This window comes from Athalia rosae, chromosome 2 (genome assembly GCF_917208135.1).
Source record: "Athalia rosae chromosome 2, iyAthRosa1.1, whole genome shotgun sequence".
Taxonomy (NCBI): domain Eukaryota; kingdom Metazoa; phylum Arthropoda; class Insecta; order Hymenoptera; family Athaliidae; genus Athalia; species Athalia rosae.
Window position 1 is genome coordinate 7,637,490 of NC_064027.1, and position 25,206 is coordinate 7,662,695.

Sequence of the window (25,206 nt, forward strand, 5' to 3'; positions counted from 1 at the left end):
TCTGATTATTAATTCACAACATATTACCGTCAACGTTGCTCGGGTGCCGGCGAACCGCCTCGGAGATCGGAAATTTATTTCACCGATTCCTCGAGTCTGAATATTTTTTACATCGATGATCATCGCTCGTATCTTCGAGCGCCCACTTCGAATACCACCGACAATGGCGAGGTCTTAATATCAGGCCGACCCTTTGCGATGTTATATCCATTCGCGGTACCAACACTCCTACATCAACTCCCTTTGCCTTTCGTAACTCACGAGATTCCCGTGGGGGTAGAGGGGGCGGCGCACCCCCTCGGGCAAAGAAGCACTTTGTAAGCGGCACGATCGCCACTCTTCGGTCGAAAGTCCCGACCGTGGCTGTTCGATTCGTATAGGTAGGTAGGTATAGGACGATGCGAACTACATCGGGCGAACGGTTTGCCGCGCCTCGAGTTACTCGGCCCACCGACGAATGATTGAGACCGCCGGGAGGAATCCGATCTAAAGCGGAAGAGCGGGTAAACAAAAGCAGAAAAAGAAAAAGACCGACCGATTCTCCCCGTTTATTTATTTTGAGAGAGAGAGAGAGAGAGAGAGAGAAAACACAGGATCGAATAAAAGGAAGAAAAAGCCTGAAGGAAAATACACGGAAGACGAGAGACGAAAACAAAATGTCGCTACCGATTCGGAAAACGTTGGCGGCGTTCGTCCTGGCTGCGGAAAATTTCAGGCGGCGTTGGTATAGTACAACGATGACTTTGTGTACCCCGATGAAAGTCGCGTCGAACAAAGACGCGGGAAACTGCGGGTGCGCTCATTGTACGTGCAAGAACACTATTATTAATAATACCAGCAGCTGAGACATAGCGGTGCGCTGATATACAGCTTCGCATCTGTTTTCCTTCGTATTTCCATTTTCTACCAACGGTTATATCATCTAGCTCCGCTCTCTCACCCTCTTTCCCTCCTCCTCCTCCTCCTCCTCCTCTTCCTCTTCCTCTTCCTCTGCTCTCGCTCATCAACCATCCCGAGCATGCATCTGGTCGTCTCATCTGCAACCGTCTAAAATTAAAAGCACAATTCCTCGTCTATGCGAACGTTAAATGCAACGAGACGTCACGTCGAATGAAAAGTCGGGCGCGCAACGGCGATCGAACATTGATCAATTATGGCCGCTGCGATACGTCCGAAAAGAAGAAAATGGAAACTAGACATGGGGGTTCTTGAAGGGCAAAAAGTTTGGCAGCTGGTGAGCACGCCTTAGTGACTTCTATCGTAGGTCAATACGGAGGGCCGATCGCAGCGTTCCGTCGCACTGAATCAAGGACGAATGTCTCAACTGCGGAGTACGACGATCTCCCCTTCCGGTCACGAAGGTATTCGAAACCCACCCTATCCTTGTATCCCGTCAAACCCTTTGCATCCCCGAGCGCCCTTTACGTCGTCGCGCTATCAAGCCGTTCGGACGTCCATGAGGCGGAGGTCTTCGCGCGGTGATTTCCGAGAATGTCTTTGAATCTTTTGCGAGGTATGTTAACATACGGCGGAATCGAATTCTTGTTCCTCGCTTTTGTTCGGTAGTTTGGAAAAGGAAAAAAATAAATAAATAATTACAAGTGGCAATTTATCGGTAGGCTGCCCCGGAATGAGTTTGAGGGAAAAAAAAGGCTCCGGAGTGTATAACACATCGGTGAAAGGAACTAATGAAGCGTACCGGGAGATCAACCGGTGATCAATTTACGATCGAAGTGTATAGAAAAAGTTCCGTTACACGACCTTTTCAAGATTTCCGTCAGGCTCCACGTGGCTCGAATACCTCTCGCGAGGAGGTGCATGGCAACGCGTACGTTCAGCAAATTATGAATATATACGCGAGCATCGGAGTTACGAGTTTGGCCATATTCATGTTCTTGATCTATGCAGCCGGATGAGGAGGGCTATTCGAATGTTATCGGCTTAGTTACCGGTCGGTTTATCAAGGATATTTAGCATCCGTGAGCTCTCGCTGAATTTCAGGGATCTCCCAGTTTGTCCGACTGAAATCATCGCACTTGCGGAATAAGCCGGAGAAGCCGCCGAGGGATGAACCGGTGGCAGCGGAGCTACCGGGATGATATCCTCTTTACCGATCGACCCCATGAATATTAATCCTCAATTAAAAGCTCAGATTCTCGTCCTCCTTCCGCTACGGTCTCTCTATCGCCTCGGTGATATCGAGGGATGCTTCTAATCGAAGGGCCGATCTTTGAAGCCTTCCATAACTCGCCTTAATGATGTATCAAATTCCAATTTGTCTCGATGTCGGTAACGAAATTCCGAGTCCCCCCGCGTTGTTATCGGAGGGGGGGGAGGGGATTATCGCTCACCGATTCGCATAGGTTGCCTCCGCTTGCCCCGCGATTTTCCAAGAGCTGGCAATAATTTTTTCCGGTATCGTCACCCTCACGTCACACGCTGTAGAATTGTGAATGAGTTCGCTCGGATCGCAAGTTTTTCAGAAAATCGAGCCGGAAGCGTAGAAAAGATTTAAAGCTTTTTTAAGGTCTTCGGAAAGCCATACATTGGTCCAGTTGAGTCAAAGGAACGTGTGCCTTGAGGTAAAGAAGAAGAAGAAAGAAATGAGAGGAGAAAAAAAAAAAAAAAACACTGAAAATAAACGGAAGAAAAAAAGAAGAAGAAGAAGAAGAAGGAAAAAAAAATTATTCAGCCAACCGTCAGTTTACGATCGGATTTGCCGGGCCACTTTTATAACTCGGGCTTTATTGAATTCATAAAGTGGTATCGATTTCTCCTTTGGGCAAAATGGTTTCTCAACTTTGCCGGGTTATTCGGAAGTCAGTTATAACTCGGGCATTACGCCCGCCTCCGACGCCCGTACCAACGACTGAAACGGAACGAGGAATCTCCGGAAAAATGCAGTCGAAAGAAACTCCGTTCGAAAAATTGATAAAAGACGAAAAAAAAACGAAATAAAAAAAAAAAAAAAATATACAAGGAATATCGCTGCAACACCAACTTCCGCGGCACGAAGCAAAAAACGGATGCCTTACAAACGAGAAACGAAGAACTCCGCGTCGCGGAGCTAAAGGCGATTAATATTGTAAGCGGTTTAGAGTCGAGCTGCGATCCTCGGAGGACACTCGAAACTACTTCCCTGAAAAGAATCTTTCGCCTTTCGTTCTCTCCCCGTTTGCCTACTCCATATACCACTCCGTACCTCAATGCACCTGAACCAGCGTATTATATTTATAGGACCATCTCTCGTCCGCATGCTAATTTTTCTCAAACGACGCAAGCTAATCCGGAGCCTCGTTTCTTTTTTTTTTTTACAGAAGGGCCATCCTGACGAATCCCGACCTTCTTCCGGGCACGCCTTGGTCTCGCCTCCTCGAGGACGACTTTTGGGGTACACCATTGAAGGAACGGGGATCTCACGGTAGCTACCGCCCTTTTTGCGTGGCAACTTTTCGCCTCAATTATCTGGTCGGCGGTCTTGACCCCTGGGGATACCACCTGGTGAACGTTGCCCTTCACGCTGCGTGCGCCGGCCTCGTCGTTAGGGCCGCCAGAAAGGTGAATACCGTCTCATTTCGCATCGGCCGAGCCGCCGGTTTTTCTCGGAAAATACGGTCGACGAATAATACTCGTACTAATTACGCTCCTATTATTTTTTCGGTTATTTTCCAGGTACTTCCAGGGCGGAGTTTAGCGCACGCCATGGCCGGCCTTCTGTTCGCCGTACATCCGGTGCACGGTGAAGCGGTGGCGGGAATCGTCGGCCGGGCGGATCTCCTCGCTTGTCTTTTTACCCTGGTGGCCTTCCTCGCCTACGCGACTCACTGCGACGACGCTCGGACACCGGGACCCCTTTTTCTGACTTTGCTAGCATCGGCTTTGGCGACGCTTGCCAAAGAGACGGGGATAGCGTCGTTGGCTCTCTGTCTACTGTGGGAGTTTTGTCGCGGCGAACCGCAGAGAAAGGTAGGAAACCAAAGGATTCCGTCCGTTGGCCGCAACTTGACATCGCGTAGAGGTCAGTCCTGCGGTTGACAATTAACCAGGGTCCGGAGGTCCTCGCGAAAAACGAGGCCCCTCGTAGATTTTCTCATTTCGACGGTCGCGCGGCGAAAAGGAGCGCACAGCCGACTCCGTCGAACACCCTGTACGGGCCGTTCGTAGACACGGGAAAAAAAAAAGAGACTCATTGTTTGCTATCGCTAATTATCACGTAATTATTTACGAAAGCGTTCGCTCCGTTCAAACTTGAGGATTAACCGGTATCTGTACGCGAGTCAGTGAGCGCGGCGAGTGCCTCGGGAAAATTGTATATACGTCATCTTTGACTTTGATTAACTTCCTCGCAGAGATTCGATTGTCTAGTCGTTATTAGCACTTCGTTGCCACGTTCGCAAGGAGCGTCGTCGGGCGAACGTCCGCGTTTTTTTTACTTTTCTTCGAAAGGAGATAATACACCTCAGACTCAGATAATTCCAACGCGAGGAAACGGTGGAATACGACCGGCTGTTGAAAAAATAGCAGCATGAGCGGACGGGGCGCTGTGGTACGGTGTCTCGATGGGAATGCAGATATATCGTACAGATGATACCTAATTTATATAGCAGAAACAACGCGAGGCGCTCGTTTTCGCTCGGTGTGCGAGAAAATTCGACAGTTTCAATTCCAATAATGCGAAGGCTGATGCATAGCGTGGAATCGCTTCAGTTTCGAAAACGCAATGCGGGTCCGCGGGCTGCCCTGGACAGGAAACTGATGCACGACCACCTCCCGGACCACCCGGCAGGATGCACTAGGTGCACCAGACGCGTGGCGTGATGCATGTCGCACCCCCGGCGAGGTCTGGATAGATGCCAAGGGGTCATTCGCATCGCGCCTCCCCATCTCACACCTCGCTCTTGATCTCCATCTCTCTTAAACAGGCCAAAGTTGCCACTTCCAAAAGTTCCCTCGACTGCATAAAATGCATATGTGTAAGATAGCGGCGATAAAAAGTTGGTGAATTTCTTACTTTTTTTTTCTTTTTTCTTCTCGGGCGGCACCGTGACGCGCGCGCGTATTCGTCGGCCTTCCGCGATCCACCGGGGTCATTTTTATTCCGTTTCGTTTGCGACGAAATTTTACCTTTTCTCGAGATGACGGACAACACAAAGTGAGTTGAAAAAAAAGTCACCGTTTGGGGATTCACGGCGTCAAACTGATAAATCGCCCGGCCGCCAGTCAGCTCGAAAACTCTTTAGCGAAATATCTGAATGGCAGTCTGTTCGGCCCCACATGGGATAGTTCTAGTAGATATACCTACTCATAAATATAATTATTTTTTGACTGTCGGACTGACTCATGGAATGTTTCATTTCTTGAGGGGAGGCAATCCCAGGCCAAGTCTGACCCTTCGGAATTTCCAGTGCAGTCATAAACCCACCTTATTTGTTAGTGACAATAACCATGCCTGGAAAAGCTAGCGAAAAACCCAAGGCTAGGATGTGTTCTGCGTCACTTGATTGTTTACACATTTGGGACTTTCCAACGTCCCAATGTTAAGAACTTCACGTGGTGGCCAGACGCATCGGTCCCTTGGCTGATCGCTAAGGGTCCCACACGTGTGCCGCGCGAGGGCGGGTCTTCTACCCCTCAAAAAACCTACGCATGAAGGTATCTGGCATTGCCTCCCACCCCCTGGGTTCAGTCCAAGACATAGCCTTAATATAAGTCAATGTAAAGACACTTTTTAACCAGTCGTGGTCATACACCAGTCGTGGTCATACACCAGTCGTGGTCATACAGTCGTCGTCGTCGTACCTTCTTCGTCGAATACTCGCTGAGGTGAACGTACACCCCGGTGCTGACGCGATTCACTAGGTACACTTATACCTTTTTATCCTGTAATATTTGACTGAGTTACCTTGCTTGGTTTAAGTAATTCAATTCGTATACCATTCGGTTAATAGGTCTACTTGTACCTATTAATCAATACAGACGATCCACTTGTATCGTAGTATACTCACATTATTCGTACCCTTGTAAGCATATGCGATCAGATTTAAATAAATTACTTTGTTTATTAAAGTTGTGATTGCATCCACACACTGAGAAAATACAAGCGATTCAGGAGAACCTACTCGTGCTAACACATACAGACATTTTTTGGTCCTTCGAGCCGGATTCACAACGTAGTGATCCAGTAATATTAGTGGTGAATAGTTCGCGTACGTGCAGTGATCTAAACCGCGTTTACAAAACAATTATCACCAACGAACATTTATCAGTGTGGAAAATTATTCCACCACTCACGTGAAGACAATAGTCTCCAACACATTCGGGCTACAAGAACCGACATACGATACCATCTACGATGGCCAATTTAATCGCGTTGAGGCACGCACGAGGACAAATCAAGGGCAGGATAACTCGATTCGCAACATGGCTCAACTCCTTCGATCCACTCACAGGCGACTTCGGAAGCTTGCTATCACGGCTTGACGAAGCAACTAATATCATAGCAGAGTTCAACGAAATGCAGAACAAGATCGAGGCAATTGACCAAGAATCGAATCACGATGAAGAACGCCTTATCTTCGAAGATTCCTACCACACCACAATAGGTAGGGCAAAAACGCTCTTGCAACGTTACACCAGTGCTACGCCCAACTCGGTAATCACAAATCAAACCGGAAATATAGATAGTCAAATGATCAGTTCTGGCATAAAATTACCAACGATGAGCTTACCTACGTTCAACGGTAATTATGACCAATGGCTAAATTTCCGCGATACGTTCAAGGCTTTGATCCATGACAACCCAGCGATAGCCGATATCCAAAAATTCCACTACCTGCGGTCTTCACTTAAAGACACCGCAGCAGACGTGATCGGTTCGTTAACAGCATCCGCGGACAACTACAAAACTGCATGGGAAATGCTGACGAAACGATTCAACAACACGAAGCTCATGATAAGTCGGAATCTTCAATCGTTAGCCGAAACTCCTTCGATACCGAAAGAATCGGGTCCAGCGTTACGACAAATGCTTGATCACGCTCAGAAGCTCTCGCGGGCCTTGAAGATTCTGAAGGCAAATACGTGGGACGCAGTATTCACGTATCATATTGTCAGCAAGATGGACAACACGACGAAACGCGAGTGGAAATGCTTCACGAAGGATATCGACATGCCGACAGAAGCTCAATTAATCGAATTTTTGGAAGAACGGTGCGCAATAGTGGACACGGACGTGGCTGCAAAGACAGGAATTAAATTAAACTCCTCCGGTAATGTGCGACAATCGAACTCTAGACGGGACAATACTAGTTTCACAGGCGTCTCAACAGACTCTTCAAAGTGTAAGGTCTGTGAAAACTCCCACGAAGTGTACAGGTGTCCAGTGTTTAGGAATTTATCGGTCGCGGCGCGGACAACTGAAGTCAAAAGGCATAAACTTTGTATGAACTGTTTGAGACTACATAATGGAAAGTGTACCTTCGGCCGATGCCGAAAGTGTAACAGGTTCCATAATACGTTATTACATACGGATTCTGATCAGCACACATTAAATGCAAAGGAATCCAGTGCACCTACACCAGATCCAGAGCATCCACGATCTTCTGGCAACAATGTTCAGAAGATGCGACCGTCCGACGGAGCCAGTACCTCCCAATCGACGGCCCCATTCACAGGTGCGGTAGGCACCGCAAAATCCCAAGTACTGCTGTCCACTGCCTTGATTTTCGTGGAAGACAGTTACGGGAAATTACACGAATGTCGAGCACTTCTCGACTCAGGGTCCCAGTCAAACCTGATGACTAGGGAACTCAGCGATCGACTCTCCTTACCTAGGGAACGATTCAACCTGCCAATCGGTGGCATCAACAATACTTCTACGAAAGTACACGAACGAGTACAATTAACGATACGATCGCGACAGCACGCCTACAAGAGCACGCTGTCGGTCCTCGTCATTGACGAGATTGTCACGCAGCATCCCGCCACGTGGATCGACGCAAAACTATTGCGTATACCTGAGAATCTGACCCTGGCCGACCCAACTTTCAATCGTCCAGGCAGAATTGACCTCCTCATCGGTGCATCAATCTTCTGGGAACTGATATGTGCAGGTCAAATAAAATTGACCGACGGACAACCCGTGATGCAGAAAACACAGCTTGGTTGGATTATCTCCGGAGAAGTTGCCGTCGCACATCCCAAGAAGAATCAGACTCACCAATTTTGTGGATTCGTTACCGACGAACAAATCAGCGATCAATTGCACCGTTTCTGGAAATTGGAGGAATGCAACGGAAGATCACATTACACACGTGAAGAACGGGCCTGTGAGGAACATTTCCAGCAGACACACTCCCGCAAAAACGATGGAAGGTTCATTGTCCAGTTACCATTACGTAACGATGTCTCTCAGTTAGGAGACTCAAAACAAACCGCGATAAAACGCTTTCACGCAGTCGAACGCAAATTATCACGGCAGCCTCACCTAAAGGCTCAATACATTAAATTCATGGACGAATATGAATCCTTGAACCACATGACAGCAATCAGCGATAGTCTTCCTGGGGTACAACACGTGTATTATATACCTCATCACGCAGTTCTAAAGGAAGATAGTTTAACAACCAAATTAAGAGTGGTATTTGACGGTTCGTGTAAAACTACGGCTGGTACATCTCTCAACGATATATTACTAGTCGGCCCAACAATTCAGCAAGATCTGTTTTCGATCATTTTACGGTTCCGACAACACAAGTATGTCTTCACGGCAGACATTGAGAAGATGTACCGCCAAATAATCATCCACAAGGATCAACGGGATCTCCAGCGCATAGTCTGGAGACGCTCTCCGGAAGAACCCTTGCGAACCTTCCAATTGAATACGGTAACGTACGGTCTTGCATCATCACCTTTTCTGGCAATCCGATGCCTACAACAATTGGCACTGGAAAATCGCGACCGCTTCCCTGATTCTACTCGGATAATCGAGGAAGATTTCTACGTGGACGACTTGATCACCGGCGCAGACACATTGGAAGAAGCAAGCCGCATTAAAGGTGAAGTCACAACAGTCCTCCAGCTTGCAAACTTCAAGCTATACAAGTGGGCAGCGAACGACGAAACGTTACGCAATAATATAAACAATGATGTTACTATGGCGACTCGCAGTATTGGAGACGACGTGAAAACATTAGGTTTACGGTGGAATCCCTTACGAGACGAGCTACAATACCACGTGCAAGTCCCAGACGCTTCAAAAAGGGTTACCAAACGAACCATACTATCAACCATAGCCCAGATTTTCGACCCACTTGGACTAATCGGGCCTACAACCATTAGGGCAAAAATCATACTGCAACGCCTATGGTTGTCAAATATAAGTTGGGATGAATCAGTCCCATTAGACATCCACACAATGTGGACGCAATATGTCAGGCAGCTACATAAACTGCAACACATAAAATTTCCACGGCTGGTGAAAACGCCCAGCCCGGACACGATCGAACTGCACGGGTTCTGCGATGCCTCTGAAGCCGCGTACGGAGCCTGCCTATACATTCGATCGCACACACAAAATGGCACCTGGACTTCAAGGTTGCTGTGCGCCAAATCAAAGGTGGCACCAATTAAAAACGTAAGCCTTCCACGGCTCGAGCTATGCGGCGCACTTCTGCTGGCACAGCTGAGTCATAAGGCCACACGAGCGCTCAGAATGAATATTGACCGATCATATTTCTGGAGCGACTCCACCATTACTCTGGCTTGGATCAAGGGCGAACCATGTCAATGGAAGACGTTCGTCGCTAACCGGGTATCAGAAATCCAAAACCTCACGGACTCTCACGCCTGGAGACACGTTAAATCTGAGGACAACCCCGCTGACGTCATCTCACGGGGCATCGACCCTCAACTACTGGAAGGGACTACAGCCTGGTGGCAGGGGCCTACCTGGCTCTCTGAAGGGCCTGAAGACTGGCCGCAACCCCAGATGTCTCAACCGACGGACATCCCCGAGACCAAACAGCAGAGTGTGGTACTTTTAAATATAGACAGAGACTTTGAAATATTTGATAAGTTTTCGTCGTTAAGTAGATTTAAGCGCGTAGTGGCTTATTGTATACGTTTCAAGCACAACACTTTGAATCGGACTAACCGAAGGTGCGGACCATTAACGGTCATTGAACTCAATACAGCCCTCAGCTTATTAATTCGACTCATGCAAAGGCAAGAATTCCCTAACGAACGGAAATCATTGAAACTCAATCAAGGTTTGAGTAATAATAGTAAATTGTTGACACTACATCCATTTCTTGATAAAGATGGAATTATTCGAGTAGGAGGTCGGTTACGGAATTCTCGCCTACCTGAGGGTCAGAGACATCCTATTATACTGTCAGCAAAACACAAATTAACCAAACTCATCATTCGAGATGAGCATTATCGCCATTTGCATACCGGGGCACAAGCATTACTAGCCTCTCTACGCACACGATACTGGCCACTAGCAGGTAAAAACACGATACGAAGCGTCCTGCGTCATTGCATAGTGTGCTTTAAAAACCGCCCTAACACTTTAAATCAAATAATGGGCGAGCTACCTGATGCTAGAGTCAATCCAGCGCGAGCATTCTTAAAATGCGGCGTAGATTACGCGGGTCCGTTTTCCATAAAAATCTCACGTAATAAAACCGGTAAGGCCTACTTATGTCTTTTTGTCTGCCTTACAACCAAGGCTATTCACTTAGAGGTAGCTGTCGACTTGTCAACCACGGGGTTTTTAAACGCTTTTAAACGGTTCATAGCTCGTCGCGGTAGGCCGTCCGACATGTACTCGGACAACGGCACAAACTTCGTAGGCGCGAATAATGAACTGAAGGAACTCCGTAGCCTCTTACAGGACGAACAAAGTCGCGCTACGATCACAAATTACTTCGCGCAAGAATCCATAAATTGGCATTTTAATCCACCAAATTCACCACACTTCGGGGGATTATGGGAAGCCGGGGTAAAATCGGTAAAAACGCATTTACGAAAAATTATCGGTAACGCGCTTCTCACCTTCGAAGAACTGTACACGACGTTCAGTTTGATCGAAGCTTGTTTAAACTCGAGACCGTTAACACCTATATCGAACGATCCTGACGACCTGATACCTTTAACTCCGGGACACTTTTTAATCGGGGAGCCTCTTACCTCGTTACCTCAACCGGACTTACTTGACGTACCCTTAAACCGCTTGACCAGGTATCAACGCATAACGCAGCTAAAGCAACATTTCTGGTCACGATGGAGTCTGGAGTATCTGTCGAATTTACAGCAGCGTTCAAAATGGACGGAGATACAAAAAACGACACTTCTACCGGGTGCGATGGTAATTTTGAAAGATGACAACGTTCCACCTATGCAATGGCGTATGGGCAGAATTGTAGAAACCCATCCAGGTAGAGATGGACACACTAGGGTGGTCAGCGTTAAAACACGAAACGGCATAATAAAACGGGCCCTAGCAAAGGTCTGCATACTTCCCTTAGAGGAGCACGAATAGTCTTAAACACTTATCTATAAGACTGTACGTTATTCTATATACTTAGTCATAATAATTGAACTCTCAAGTGCGTTGAAAGTACGTTCTTTCAAGGCCGGCGGGATGTTCGGCCCCACATGGGATAGTTCTAGTAGATATACCTACTCATAAATATAATTATTTTTTGACTGTCGGACTGACTCATGGAATGTTTCATTTCTTGAGGGGAGGCAATCCCAGGCCAAGTCTGACCCTTCGGAATTTCCAGTGCAGTCATAAACCCACCTTATTTGTTAGTGACAATAACCATGCCTGGAAAAGCTAGCGAAAAACCCAAGGCTAGGATGTGTTCTGCGTCACTTGATTGTTTACACATTTGGGACTTTCCAACGTCCCAATGTTAAGAACTTCACGTGGTGGCCAGACGCATCGGTCCCTTGGCTGATCGCTAAGGGTCCCACACGTGTGCCGCGCGAGGGCGGGTCTTCTACCCCTCAAAAAACCTACGCATGAAGGTATCTGGCATTGCCTCCCACCCCCTGGGTTCAGTCCAAGACATAGCCTTAATATAAGTCAATGTAAAGACACTTTTTAACCAGTCGTGGTCATACACCAGTCGTGGTCATACACCAGTCGTGGTCATACAGTCGTCGTCGTCGTACCTTCTTCGTCGAATACTCGCTGAGGTGAACGTACACCCCGGTGCTGACGCGATTCACTAGGTACACTTATACCTTTTTATCCTGTAATATTTGACTGAGTTACCTTGCTTGGTTTAAGTAATTCAATTCGTATACCATTCGGTTAATAGGTCTACTTGTACCTATTAATCAATACAGACGATCCACTTGTATCGTAGTATACTCACATTATTCGTACCCTTGTAAGCATATGCGATCAGATTTAAATAAATTACTTTGTTTATTAAAGTTGTGATTGCATCCACACACTGAGAAAATACAAGCGATTCAGGAGAACCTACTCGTGCTAACACATACAGACACAGTCGGCCATCTTGACTTTTACGTAGAGTCAAAAAGCTTGGGTGGACCAGGTCGCCGGGTATAAGGACTCTTCATGAACCGCGGCAGGACTTTGCATCACAATAGTCGGCCATTGTACCACAACAAAGAACGAGCGAGCGGCCTCCCGGATGCGTGGGGGCCGAATTCTATGGAGAGTTTCAAATTTGAAATCCAGGCTTGTTATATTTTATACTAATATTCGAACCTCCGTTCGACGCTGCCGAAAGGGGGGAGTTCTCGTCGACGGGGTGGACAGTTTAGATCGCCGGAGGGAACGGGATTCGGGTTCCGCGCGCGCGCGCGCGGCGCATTTGTGTGCGTGCGAAAAATGAGCACGGTGTTGATCCCCAGCGAGTGTCAATCACTCTGAAACCTGTCATGGATTCACAATGCTTCCGAATAACGATAGAAATCAAACGAAGAATGGAATACTCCCCCGCGTTATTCCAATCCGAATACGAAGCCTCGGAAAGCAAATTTCAAAGTAGTGAATGGAACTGGCGCGTGTAACGGGCGGATCGGATCTTTTTTTCCTACGTACCGTGTATGACCTGTAATTTTCCAATGGCATTCCGCGTATCGATAATCGCAGCTGGGAACGGCGAGTTAATCTGGCTTATAGCTATCGCCAAAAAATATGAGGGACTGTTATCAGCGTTACCGTTAAAACCGGCGTTTCATTGAATACGTTGTAGTCACGTTCGAACATATTCGCAGGGGCCGAAACCCCGGGTCGAATCATACGCGAATGAAAACGTGATCGTAAACGCGTTTCGTCAAACGATGCAAACGAATTATCGACGACGTTTCGACGATACGCGGAGGCGTATCGAAAACGACCGACGACCGAGGAGCTCGCGGTTAAATCAGAGGAGTTATTAACGCAACATCTGGAGATGGTTGAACCGAATTTTCTCGCGGGGAAAAACGTGGTACGGAATGAACCGTTCTTTCGCATTGTTCCTCTCGAATCACGTGCGGAGATACGTGACATTACTGCGTAATTTCTCTCGCCCGCCCGCGCACACCCATCATCGTGTCAAGATAAAGCCGAAGCGAAACGAACGACAGGGAATAAATAAAAATGGAAGGGGGGGGGGACTCGCCTATCGCCACGATTTGAATGGGTGATCAAGCGTTAGCTCGCATGTGGTTCAAGGGAGCGCGGTATTACATCTTGCATCCTCTCGGCATCATCAAAGGATCGTACATACGTCAGTAGTATGACGGCCCCCGGTCAGCCTCCGCTGTCTAGTCCGGTTAGTTCGCTTAAGAGGGATGTCCAGCCGTCCGTCTGTTTGTCTGGCCATCCGAACAAGCCGACGAGCGGGTGAGCCGACCGACAGGGCTACCGACAGACCCTCTCAGCTTCAGGATTGATGGAGCGAGTTCCCCATCCAGTCAGTGAGCCCGTGAGTAGGACAATTAGTGTAATAGCTCCACCTGCTATGTTGCTCCGCCGTTAGTCAGCCGCTCGACTGGGTCGCGCTCTATACGCACACGTTGCTTCCCACCCCCCACCCCCCCAGCAACGAACTTGCAAGGCTTTCAAATTGTTCACCAACTAATTCCTCATTTACAAATAGTAACGCGAAACGTTCGCGATCGCTGCACCGCGAGGTTCTCCGACTCTTTTCATCACCTCTGCGAAGTCAACCCTCTCCCCGAGTTTTGGAATTGGGAATTTTTGTTGCAAATATTTGCACGAGCACGCAATCATCGGTATCGGTAGAATATAATCATTTGACACCAGTCGCTTTCTTTGGTTGTGCAAACCTGTGCCAACGATTTCAAAAAAAAAAAAAGAAATCCAAATTTCAAAACTTGGGTGGCTAACTTTACATTGGTTTTTCCATGTCGTCTCAGCCGCTGTCGCCTATAGTGATAACGATAAATTATTGGCCAGGTCGTATTTGACGTTACGGTGTAGGACGTAGATATGTACGGTAGTTGTGTGATCGATACGCTGCGAAATCCGCCACGGTCAAATTTTCTCCGGAACGTCAATATATCTCCGTATTATCCGTGTAGGTATGAATTTTCCATATTCCCTACGACGGCATCGAATGATTGATTCATCAGTTTCTCTTTGATCGGAATAAAATTTTGAATACGATACGGGGAGTCGGGGCGTTCGTGAGCGAGCGAGCGACTCAAACGCTGACCTGGGATATCAATTTATTAATAATTCCAGAGGATATAGAGGGGAGTGGCGCGTGGGTAGGTATAGACGCAGATGGACGGAAAAATTGTAAAGGGTGCGGAAGTTGGTCCCCCGGAAAATATTTTCCACACGGTGAAAACCGGTGAAAAACCGTGTGGAAAAATTTTAATCAATTGCAATAACGGGACGTTTGTTAATTAATTTTCATTCGCTATACCCACCCAGTGCAAGTCGAACGCGAGGATATAACTTGCGGCGCGTAGGTACAAAGCCGTGTGTATATCCGTAGGGTGTAGGTGTAGTATAACCAGGTTATACGGAACGATGTGAAATATGGTCGGCAATTGCGCCGTACGCGGCATTGAATCATATAATCTTCTCTCACGTGTCCAGCTGCAGTCGCGTATGCAGTGACGCGTTCCCTACAGTCGCGTTGCGAGTGGGGGGAAGGGTATCCTCCCGCAACGCGACGCGACGGGACTGCGGCAAGTGATTTATCTCGGATGCAATTCCGTTTCAGGGAACCAGGTGGACCAGACGTCGCAGCGTAGGACTGGTTACCGGAACTCTGGTCCTTCTGCTGATCGTACGATTGAGGGTCGGAGGATCGCCGCCCGAGTTCGCCACGGCGGACAATCCGGCGGCGAGACATCCTTCGAGACTGGCCAGAGGTTTGACGTTTCTTTATCTGCCGGCCGTCAACGCGAGGATGTTACTCTGCCCGAGCACTCTCAGTTTCGATTGGTCGATGGACGCCGTTCCCAGGATAACGACGTTCAAGGATCACCGCAACTTGGAGTCGGCGGCATTGTACGCGGCTCTGGCCGGCGCGGGTCTATGGGCGGCGAAAGGACTGCGTAGTGCTTCGTGTTCGATGTGCGTTAAGAAGACCGGGGCCCACACGGATCGTTGTCGGGCGGCCAACAACAACAACGCACCGATAAGCGACTGTTATTGCCCGAAGAATTCGACGACGCGCGCGTCGCTTCCGGCCTCCGTTGCGATCTCCTTAGGTTTCCTTGGGCTTCCCTTTCTACCGGCTTGCAACTTGTTTTTTTACGTTGGCTTCGTGATCGCCGAGAGAGTTTTGTATCTTCCCAGTGTCGGTTATTGTCTTTTGCTCGGTGTCGGTATTTGTAAATTTTATCGTATCATGAGGAGAAAATCGCGAAAGTGGGGTGGAGTGACGCTGGCGATTTCCACGTTACTGCTGACACTCATGGCCGCCAAAACTCTGAGGAGAAACCTGGATTGGTACGACGAGGAGAGTCTCTACAGGTCGGCGCTACACGTCAATCCCCCCAAAGGTGAGTGGATTTCTCGGCACTGCATTGTACGAACGAACAGTGAATCATATTCGCCTGAATCGTTGAAATGAATCGCGAGGAATTCGATGAAATTTATGAGAATTTTACCGCTCCTGGCGCCTCGCGGATATTGCGTACCACCCCCTCCCCCCAACCCCCCCACCCCGCTGATGGGTATAATATTCTATAGATTTTCGCGAATTGTTATATTTCGCAACAAATCAGACGCGACCCGGTGCACGTTGAGAGACGTGCTCGGAAGCGGTGCTCTCGGATATCGGGAGTGAGAATACAGAAGGAATTTAGGAATTTAATAACCGAGACCCTTCTTTGGGAGATCTCGAGCCCTGAGCCCTCCGTTCCGCGCGCTCTCCGCGCATCCTTCCGAGTCCTACTCCGCCTCTCGGAAAAGGACTATACCCTTCTCATCCCGTCACTCCTGACAGATAGAAGTACTAATTCTATTACGAGATTCTCCATTCCGAAAATGATAAAACGTCAAAAGAACCAGCGACTACGTGGGTATTATTTTATCTCGTTTTCGGTTAACTTTAATTGCCTCAGCCACCGTGGAACGGAGGAAATAATTCCAACCTGATGCGATTCATGGAAGCGATAAGGGCCCCGCGTGCATTCAAATGATTTTTGCGCTCGAGGCGATGGATGAAAAATCCTTACCAAGGAAATCCCTATTCGCTCTGTCTTTTGCGAAACATTTGTTTATTTCTTCTTTTCCTTCTCGTTCCCTTTTTTTTTATACCCTTTATACTCTCGACGCAAAGAGAAATCCTCTTTTTCAAACTTAGCATCAGCTTGTACCGCTCATAATCCGATCACGTATCACAAATAAAATACATCCACCCCACAACATACACATACACATAATATTATATATGCTCGCGATTCGCCAAAATTTGCAACTCTCGAATTCGAAATTTTTCTTCTAAATTTTCATTTCGTTTCAATTCCGTCTTATTTCTTCCAAGAGTTTACTCAATTTTGGATCACCGATAATAATAATTTATAGTGAAAGAATTGAAATTTGAGGTGGAACACAGAAATCGGTCGAAAGGGTGGAAAATGGTGGCTCGTACTACAGTGTGTCGAGAGTGCAGAATCGTGCGAGAATAATTTTTTCTTGACTGTAAGTTAAGCAAATAAGCTCGCGAGGCATTTGTCGGGGAATTGTTTAATCAAATTTCGGGTTGAGACGGAAAGAGCGCAAAGAAGTTGTGGAAAAAGCGGGAGTTTGTTTTCTCCTTTTCTTTTTTTTGTTTTTCTCTTCTTCTTTCGGTAAATGGATTTTTCGGCTCGCGAGTATGACGAAAGTTTAGAAAATGACTTTCCCCAATTTTTTCATCGTAGGAACTAAACAAGGTAACATTTATACTCAACCGCGGCATTATTTGCGCCAAGTTACTTGCGGCTTGTAAATGGCGCTGCGGAGTTCTCCCACCGTGGAAAGTTAAAACCGGGAGGGAGAGGGCCGCGGAGAGGTATGAAGAGCGGTGGTTTGAAGAGGGGCTGGTTAAAGATCTCGGCCGCATTCCTGGCAGAAACATAAACGGTCTTGAGGGGCGTATAAAGCACGGGGTGCGCCGAGGTAACCTGTGCCGTTAACCGCAGCCAGTTTCGACCGGCGATCCGGCCTAACTTTATCCCTTTTTTTTTCTTTTTTTTTTGTTTTTCATGAAAAATTTTTCGTTTTGTTTTTCATTCTTTCATTTTTTTCCCCACAAATCGCTCGCTTTTTGTTCGGCCCCTCTCTTCGTGCACGCGGATTAATTCGACGACCCGATCGAATAAAATTAAACGTGGACGAGCTTTTTCTGCTTTTTTTTTTTTTTTTTTTTTTCATTGGAATTCAATAGCATTATCCCGACGGCAATGTATCGGCATCGGAATGGCGAACAAACGCACAACATGAAAACATCAGGAAATTAAACGTCAAAACGTTTCGCCAAGTCATGAATATTACCGACGTATCCTTCGGTTCGGTGGAATATCTAATAAGCTGCTCTTTGGATGCAGGCGTCGTATGAATGGCGGTGCCGGAGCGAAACTTGTTAATCTTTAAAAATTGAGACGAAATCGGTCGGCGTGTAGGTCGTGAGGTAAATAACGACAGGGCTAATATCTTTCGATTCCAATACCGTCGGGCTCGCTCCCGTATGTTTAGGTTTAGGAATATAGGGATATACATTTATTGGCGAGCGACTCCGGCGTCGCCGAATTGAAGATTTTATTTAAGGTTGGACTAGCATAGAATCCCCGATCCCCCTATTCGTCGGTGACCCTGATTTAACTCACGCGCCGCTCGGATTACTGCAGGTCGTAGTCGTCAATTCTTATATTTCCGGATTGAGAATAGCCGATTCGCCATCGACCCGATCTCAAATAGACTTCCTCCGACGGTTTATTGCTCGTAAATAACACCCCGGGCAAAGGAGGTACGCCTTTCTGTCAATATTTTATTGCCATCTGCGTATCGTTATCCAGATTATGCGATTTCGTGCGGGAATAAGTACGAGGTTATATACGAAATTCCACCGTCCTCGTATTACTCACTTGCGTCATCCTTTTTTTTCCATCCATTCTTTATTTTATTATTGTATTTCTCTCGTTTTTTTATTTTTATTTTTATTTTTATTTTTATTTTTTTTACCTACCTCATCTCTCCTTCTTTCTTCTCTCCTATTCTCACATATCGTTGGCGTGCAATCAACTTTTGGCCGAAATAACCCCGATGTATGGAAAAATTATTCATATCGTCCGAGGGGAATTTATTTGAGGAATAGTTACCCCGGGATTTTTCCCGTAACTATCAATCATCGTAACGATCGGCGTTAGGTGTACGGACCGCGAATATCTCGGTATAGGTGGCGTATAACGTAATAAGGAAGGAATCGGAAATGAACACAGCCCGCAGACGAACGATCTCCGGTAGTAATCCGAAACTAATTGCATATTTCCGTGTTGAAATTCTAGCCTACGGGAATTTGGGGAGCGTGCTGAGTGCCCAGGGACGAATTGCGGAGGCCGAGGAAGCCTTTACCCAGGCTCTACGGTATCGACCGAACATGGCGGATGTCCACTACAACCTGTAAGTGTTCAATTACATTCATTTTATAACGACCGAGCGAATTCTAGCGGTCCTTCGACCGGGTCGCAGAGCTCTGCCGCCGTCGCGGCGGTAAAAAATTCTCTAAAAAAATTTTATACGGGTCGAGGGATATTGAAGAAAAAAAAAAAGAAAGAAAGGAACGAACGAATGAATAAATATACGAATGAATACGGAGCACGTGAGGAGGGATGACCGGTAAGAAAATAAAAATGAGAATAAAAATAAAATCTAAACGATACGGAGGCCGAGGAACATTCGTAGGTAAAGGATCCGGCGAGCAAACGAACGAGCGTCAAGTTTTGATATTCTTTTTCCCCGTCGAGAATCAATCCGTGCGATTCCACAATAAATTCAGCTCGCGGCGCTCGCTCGGTTCGAGTCCCGTCATCCGATGCTTTATAGTTTATGGCCCTGTATCCGGGCAACGGACCTTGTGACGGATCATTTCTCCCGCGTTTTTTCCTCCGCAGCCGCACCCGCTAGTCGGACCGATGGAAAATCGCCCCCGCGTGTGTCCGCTGCACGAGTGATTTATTTTCCCCTTCCTTCCCCGCCGCTACCCGGATCTCCGTCCTTCTCGTCCGGCTCAACCCCCCTGTACACACACACACGTCCTCTTATCAACGTCTTTTTACAACCTCATATACTTCAACTTTCTCCAGTGTTTCGTTTCCGCAAATTACACTCGTTCGCGGTGAAATACCGCTCTCGTACACTCTCCCACTCTACGGCGAATCAGTCAGCTTTCAACCGGCCCCCGAAACTTGTACACGCGTGTGAGAAAAAAAACCGCTAAATATAACAACAATCGCAATGCGAAATTATGGATGTTAATATTCTTCGACGGAACGATACGTGTACACACAGAGTACGTCGGGGGAATATGAAACGGAGCGTGCTCATGTGCCACATTTCGCACGGTCAATATACCGGCGAAAGATTAGACTTATCTTCACGTATGACAGGATATATTCAGCACGCGTGGTCCGATACGCGATCGGTACACGCCAACGGCAGCGGTGGGTGCCGCTACGTGACATCTCGCTACACCGCCCAATTAAAATCCATATACGCGATATCGAACCGCGCACCATTAAATATCCAGCAAAAGATACAGCGAACATAACAAACCGCGATAATTATATACCCGGGCGAATTTCCCCCCCTCCCCCTCCAAACGAACCCCGTCGCGCTACCACGCCCCGTTTCAACCGGTGGATTAATATTTATTCCCCCGTTCGAGCGAACGACCTCCGAAATTTGTCGACGAACCGCGCGACCGCAACAGTTGCAACGTACCGCTGCGAGTCGGCGATAAGCCGGGGGACCCCGGTCGACACGGGCCCCTCGTACCCGAGGGCAGCTGCAAGGGTGCACATGAAGCTGCACATCACGGAGACACAGACCCCGTGGCGAAAACCCCTCGTCTGGTCTGGTCTGGTCTGGTCTGCCGTCGCAACGGCGCGGTACACGATAGCGAAAGGGGGTGCGTTCGGTGCTCGCACCACCGTGGCCGTGCGATCTCGTGTAACGTAACGTTACGTAGCGGGGCGTATAGTTCGAGAGTAACCGGGTCGACTGCGTTCGAGCAGATAAGCTTCTACCGGGTACTTTCCGGGCATCGATCAGCCCCCCCCTCCCCCCCCCCCGTCTACGCCGAACGTTCCATATAACGCGGACGTGTACCCTTTACTCCGCTGCACAAGTCTCGACAATGGAGGCAAACGGCAGAGCGTGGGCGCTTCGAAACGTCCAGTTTAAAGTGGATGACGCGTTGCGAGGTATAGGTGGTACACGGTTACACTCGCGATTACCGTAATATTCACCCCCCCCCCCGGACACCGTAAAACTCAATTCGTATCACGCGTTAGCGAAACTAATCCGCACGCGGGTACGACGCGCGTTACGCGAGATAATATTTTTTTCAACCGCGAGGATTCAGAATCCGTTGGAAAGTTCGTCCGTCGAACTTCGGAGGGTCTTCGAAGGTAGATTGATCGATTTATGATCGATTGATTTGTCGGCGGATACGGAATACACTCGCGAGGCTTTACCCCCCCCGATACGCGAGATCTCCTCGTATTTGCCGCGGCGGGATCGTGTACCGATGCGATAGATTCGAAATCCTCATACCCTTCGAAACGGTAGCCGTACGATCGTTGAATAAAGTATACCGACCACGAATGAAGGCTGGTGGTTTTTCCTACGCTGGTTCATCTCCACATTGAGATACAATAATCCAAGTCCTGTAAGGCGTCACGTGGCATCCTGCGGAAGGTGCGGAGCGCGCCACAAGTGGTCCGTTCTCCTTGTTCGGTAAGCCCCGGAGGTCGGTCGTCACCGGTTTGTATCAGAAAGCTGGAATTCCGAGTACGTGTTTTCATCGGTTTTGGCTTCGACCCGTCGAAGGAGCCCGCGCGCGCGAATCGGATGCCTCCCGGCGTTGAATCTCCCCTCTTAATTATTCCCTCTGTAATACCGACTCTGTACGTGTTCCTCGTACTCTTGTATATACCACCTATTTAAATACGATATGTGAACGCCGGGGGGGCCCGCGGCAGCCCTCGCGTTTTCGTATTAACCACGCCCACGCGGTATTACCCGGCATTACTCCTAAGACCAAGGACCCCCAGCGTTAAATCCCAGTCAAATTATTCCCTGTATCCTTTACTCGCTAAGAGGAAATGTTCTTGCCGTACCTCGTCCCGTACCGCGAAGCGATCGCGAATCCTGTACCGTGTTTTTGAATTTGGGAAGGGTTCAGGGCTTTCTCGATATCGAAAATAAATTTACGAAGCGACAAATACACCTCCTATAGCGTATGTGGCACACCTGCGGATTCGAAGTAAAAAAAACTGACTATGACCCTATGGAAAGGTATGCCGTCGCGATCAGTCCGCCGAAGGCGCAGAAATCACGTCTGACTTTTTTTTTTTTGTCTCCACCCGAAAAGCGACCCCATTTACGTCCTTCGATCCCAACGAGACAGAAACAAGAAGGGAGTTGCGCATTTTTTTTTTTTTTTTGCCCAAGGTAGAAAATAATGCTTCCCGCGAAATCGCGACTCTATTTTCGGTCTTTGATGTTCGTGGTATTACCGTCAAACCACCCTGCAGAAAATAGCTCTCCAGAGAACCGGAAGGTCGTATACCAAGGTTTACTATTTTTCCGCTACCTAATCGCCGGGGAATATATCCTTCCGGTAGATAAATTCGCCTACCTGCATTTTACAACTGCGTCAGATTGTAATTCCGCGGCGGCAAATTACTGCACGCGATACAGTTATAGTTTCCTCGAAAAAGGGAGAGAAAAAAAAAAATAAAAAATAAAAAAAACCGAATACGTCGCCGAAAAACCTCCGGGAAGAACGTCCGTCACCGAATGATTTCTCCGCTTGAATTATGTTTCGAAAAATATGCGGGTTTTTCTTTCCCCCGACAAAAGACACGCACACGCGTTCGACGGGGGTATTCGGGGCGCAATCGTTCGGCGTGCACGTGTGATTGATACGCGCCTACAATGAGAAAATGTACGGTATACGCAAGCACGCGCATTCGTACCTGATCCCGCGTACGCGCCGCTCGACCCACTCACAAGTTTTACGCGGGGTTTATTCCAACGCACTCGTTTTAAAACAATAGAACAGAATTCCGCGACCTTCTCCACAATGTTGAAGAGATTACCTACGCGAATCCGTCCGTTATTATACACGGCGCGCACTTCGCGCCGACGACCGAGCCGTCGGAGCATCCGTTGGTCCAGATGCGGCCTGGTCACGTCAATTCCGCTTATTTCTTTATTCCGCCATTGTAATTACACCTGGATGTATGAAGGGTAACGCGATAACGGGTGTTTTTGTAACGGGATTCCCCCCCGAAAAATCAAATCCCAAATTAAACGAAACGCGAAAAATCTCGTAGCGCGGCACCTGTGTGCCGTGAATCTGTTTGAATAATTTCACGACGACGATTTTACAAACTCACGCGAAACCCTGTAACATTCGAAGATGGGACGAACGCGTACGCGTCGTACGTCGTCCCCTCTCATCGGTCGCGTCTAGCCGATCCGAATTGAATGGGAAATTGATGGGGCAGTCCCGTCGCCCTCGCGCCTCCGCGTAGGTCGCGGTATATGGCTTTTACATACATATACATATGTAAACGTACGTATCCATATACTTTGTAATGGGTAAGCGCGGAGGGACGCGGGACCGGGTATACACAAACGCTCGTGGATCCACCCACACGTAGAGCGTAGCCGACTGCCCCCTCGTTCCTGCGGCGTCCTCCATCGCCTGCCGCGTCCTTCGCGCCCTCCGTCGCACGCGCGCTTTCCGTTTGCTATCTACGGTAAGTCTGTTTGCCCGTTGACCGCTCGAATATATGTATCGTTGTCGAGCTTCGATTGTATCGCGTACGCACACACACAGGTACGCAAACCGTACGTATCTGACGCGCGTGAGCGCATATACGTGGTATATGTTTACATACCTCGAGGCATTTGCATGCCAGAAGCCTACGGGAACGCGCCTGCGAACCCGTTTCCAGACGTTACGGAGGGTAGGGTACGTAGCGGGTTTCCATATACTCGCCGCTACTCGCCCCGTGTAATCTCACACCCTTCGCGGCATTATACGTGGCCGCCGCTAATTAGACCGGGGTGGATTTACGTCAGCGGAGACCATCTCGAATTCCGACCGGCCCTTCCTGCCTTCCTTCCTTCCTTTCTTCCACGTTTCGAATTGTCCCGGTATTGTTACTCGCTCGCCTTTTCTTTCACCTCCGTTCCGATACCGCCGACCGAAAATTCACAGTTACCGATGAGATGGACCGAAAAGTTAGGCGATCGAAAATAAGCGAGGGTCAAGTTTGTGTTGGAATGTGAGGCGCCGCTAGGACGCCCACTCGTTCAAGGACGATATCCGGTTGAACGTCGAACCAGCCCGATCCTTTTGTTCCTCGGTTTACCCACGGTGACTGCGAGTAACGTCAATTAGGAGTTGACAATTGAAAATAACCGGAGACCCGGAAACGGAATACATTTTCTCAACGATCGTCGTCGGATGAGGTGAATCGTCGTCAACGGGCGAGGTTGGAACAACAACCTTTTGACATTCTCTTACCGGGACAAGGAGGAAATTATTTCATCGAATTCCCGTAATTTGAATGGAATCATTCAAAGAAAGATCAGCTTCACTCGTACGAGTCCACTACAGTCGAGCAGTTGGCGTGCAGAGTCTTACTCGATCGCAGCGAATGATTATACATACGCGTCTTTTAACGAACTCGGAGTTACGTCCGGATTTATCGAGTGGAATAATGTCGGGCGATCGTTCGAAACGAGGGAAAAATGAAGAGTCGAGAACAAAGTGGGCAATCGGAACGGACCAAGTTTTATCTCCCTCGATCATACTTCGGTCAAAAGAGACGAGATAGCCCAGTGTACGATTCGTGGCAAAGTTGAACGATTAGGAATAAATAGAGAGAGGGATTCGAAGCGGTCCGAAGATAGGTGTATACTACAATATAACCGGGGAGCGTCGAAACGGCGATGGGAGGAAAGTGGAGGATGAAGAAACCGCGGAGTCGAACAAAGAGGGAGAATCCGATTTGGGTGGGACTCGATTGTAATTTCTGAAAGGCAAAACTTTGCGAACGGACAGCGAAACAGCAGCGACGGTACCTCTTGTGTTGGGCAACGGCGCAAGGACGAGGGGCGAAGGGATGGGGAGGGACGGGGGACGGGGGGGGACGAAGGAAACAGACTTGCTCGGAGTTGGAGAAACAGCCATCGCGATTCGCGAGGACAACGACTGGTAGGTACGTCGCGAACTGCGGGTAGAACTTTCGAGCTACGGTAAAATGGCTCGGAGACGAGGTAACCGCGCGGCGAGAATGGGTGTCATAAAAATGTAAACTTCACCTGACAGTTAGCGGGCGTAAAATGCAGTAGCCGGGGGATTTCACGGTTTTAATCGGAATTTTCATGGGAAAACAAGAGACGCCTTCAATGAACCTGCGGTCGCGCTCCGAGGGCGGAGAATCAGAGGTTTTTTGAAATAC

General features: G+C 48.2%; 1 protein-coding gene across 5 annotated transcripts in view; it reads left to right on the plus strand.

Annotated features, from left to right (window-relative positions):
• LOC105686657 (protein O-mannosyl-transferase TMTC2-like) overlaps window positions 1-25,206 on the plus strand; it is a 215,454-nt gene that overhangs the window by 128,653 nt on the left and 61,595 nt on the right. For all 5 annotated transcript variants that reach the window (XM_048651503.1, XM_048651505.1, XM_012401689.3 and 2 more), the window contains exons 2-5: window positions 3,318-3,558; window positions 3,673-3,966; window positions 15,234-16,020; window positions 19,009-19,123. In XM_048651503.1, the coding sequence (XP_048507460.1) occupies window positions 3,318-3,558; window positions 3,673-3,966; window positions 15,234-16,020; window positions 19,009-19,123 (1,437 nt within the window). The remainder of the gene's footprint in view (window positions 1-3,317; window positions 3,559-3,672; window positions 3,967-15,233; window positions 16,021-19,008; window positions 19,124-25,206) is intronic.